General features: G+C 31.3%; 1 protein-coding gene across 1 annotated transcript; it reads left to right on the forward strand.

Moving 5' to 3' along the window:
* Nucleotides 1-53: 53 nt before the first annotated feature.
* Nucleotides 54-1,058, forward strand: LOC109593554 (uncharacterized; the record flags this gene model as incomplete). The annotated part of the gene is made up of 5 exons (XM_020008586.1): nucleotides 54-163; nucleotides 218-484; nucleotides 530-630; nucleotides 679-877; nucleotides 927-1,058. Coding segments are annotated over 5 exons (809 nt in total), but the record flags the coding sequence as incomplete, so codon positions are not given.
* Between the last annotated feature and the right edge of the window lie 21 nt (nucleotides 1,059-1,079).

Consider the following 1,079-nt stretch of genomic DNA (forward strand, 5'->3'; position numbering starts at 1 on the left):
GGAAAAACTAAAGATGAAGAAGTTAATAAATATTATTTTACATATAATATCAGTCTGAAAACTTCAATACTGACCTTTAATCTTAATGAGTCTGAGATCGTACGCATTAAATGTACAGATGGACAAGATGGTGGCAATAAAATTGCAACTGTTACTGATTTAGGTTAGTGTACCAATATTTAAAAGCTTAAAATTAATTTTAAATTCTTATCAATAGGTTATTATGCAAAAGCTCCAACGAACTTAACGACAACCTTCAATGCAAGTGGAGTTACTTTAGAATGGGAGGACACTGATAATAACTGTACTTCTACTGAGTATCAAGTGACTCTCAATGGTACATCAACCAGTGTATTGGCCTATAATACTAACAAGACAACTATACGTATAAACTCAAATGAACTAAACACAACAGAAACATATACATACACTGTTGGAGGGTGGAATGAACAGCTAAGTAACATCAGTAAACCATTCACACTTAGTAAGGATATAAGCTCAGTAACATGTATCTAATTTTGATTTGTAGCTGCTATTGAAGTGATGAGTGTTACAATAAATACAACTAATACTACTGATCCTTGTAAGAATAATAGTTGCTGTGCTGATGTTACACTGAATATAATACTGGTGAGAGATAATGAATATTTCATAGTGTTAATGAACTAATTCATGTAGGCATCATTAGAACTAGATGTGAAGCATCCAAGTCAGTACTACAACATATCATACAACTCCAATACTGGAAATATACCAGCAACATATGAAGTAATTGATTATGATAAAACAGTATGGACTGGATCAGGATTAAAATATAATGAAACCTATTGCTTTACAGTGACACCAATGAATTATTTCAGCACAGGAAAGCCAATAAGTATGTTGTATGCATAATAGTTCATATATTGAGTACTTTATATATACAGATAATGATACAACTACTGAATATCCATGTCGACCATCAGAAAATAAATGTGGTATAAAATGCATTATAGCTATAGGGTGCAGTATAGGAGGAGTTTTGATAATTGTTTTAATGGGATCAATAATATTTACAGGCATAGTGTATTTAGTGTATC

This window comes from Amphimedon queenslandica, unplaced genomic scaffold, assembly GCF_000090795.2.
Source record: "Amphimedon queenslandica unplaced genomic scaffold, v1.1 AMPQUscaffold_922_Cont27062, whole genome shotgun sequence".
In the NCBI taxonomy this organism is placed as follows: Eukaryota; Metazoa; Porifera; class Demospongiae; order Haplosclerida; family Niphatidae; genus Amphimedon; species Amphimedon queenslandica.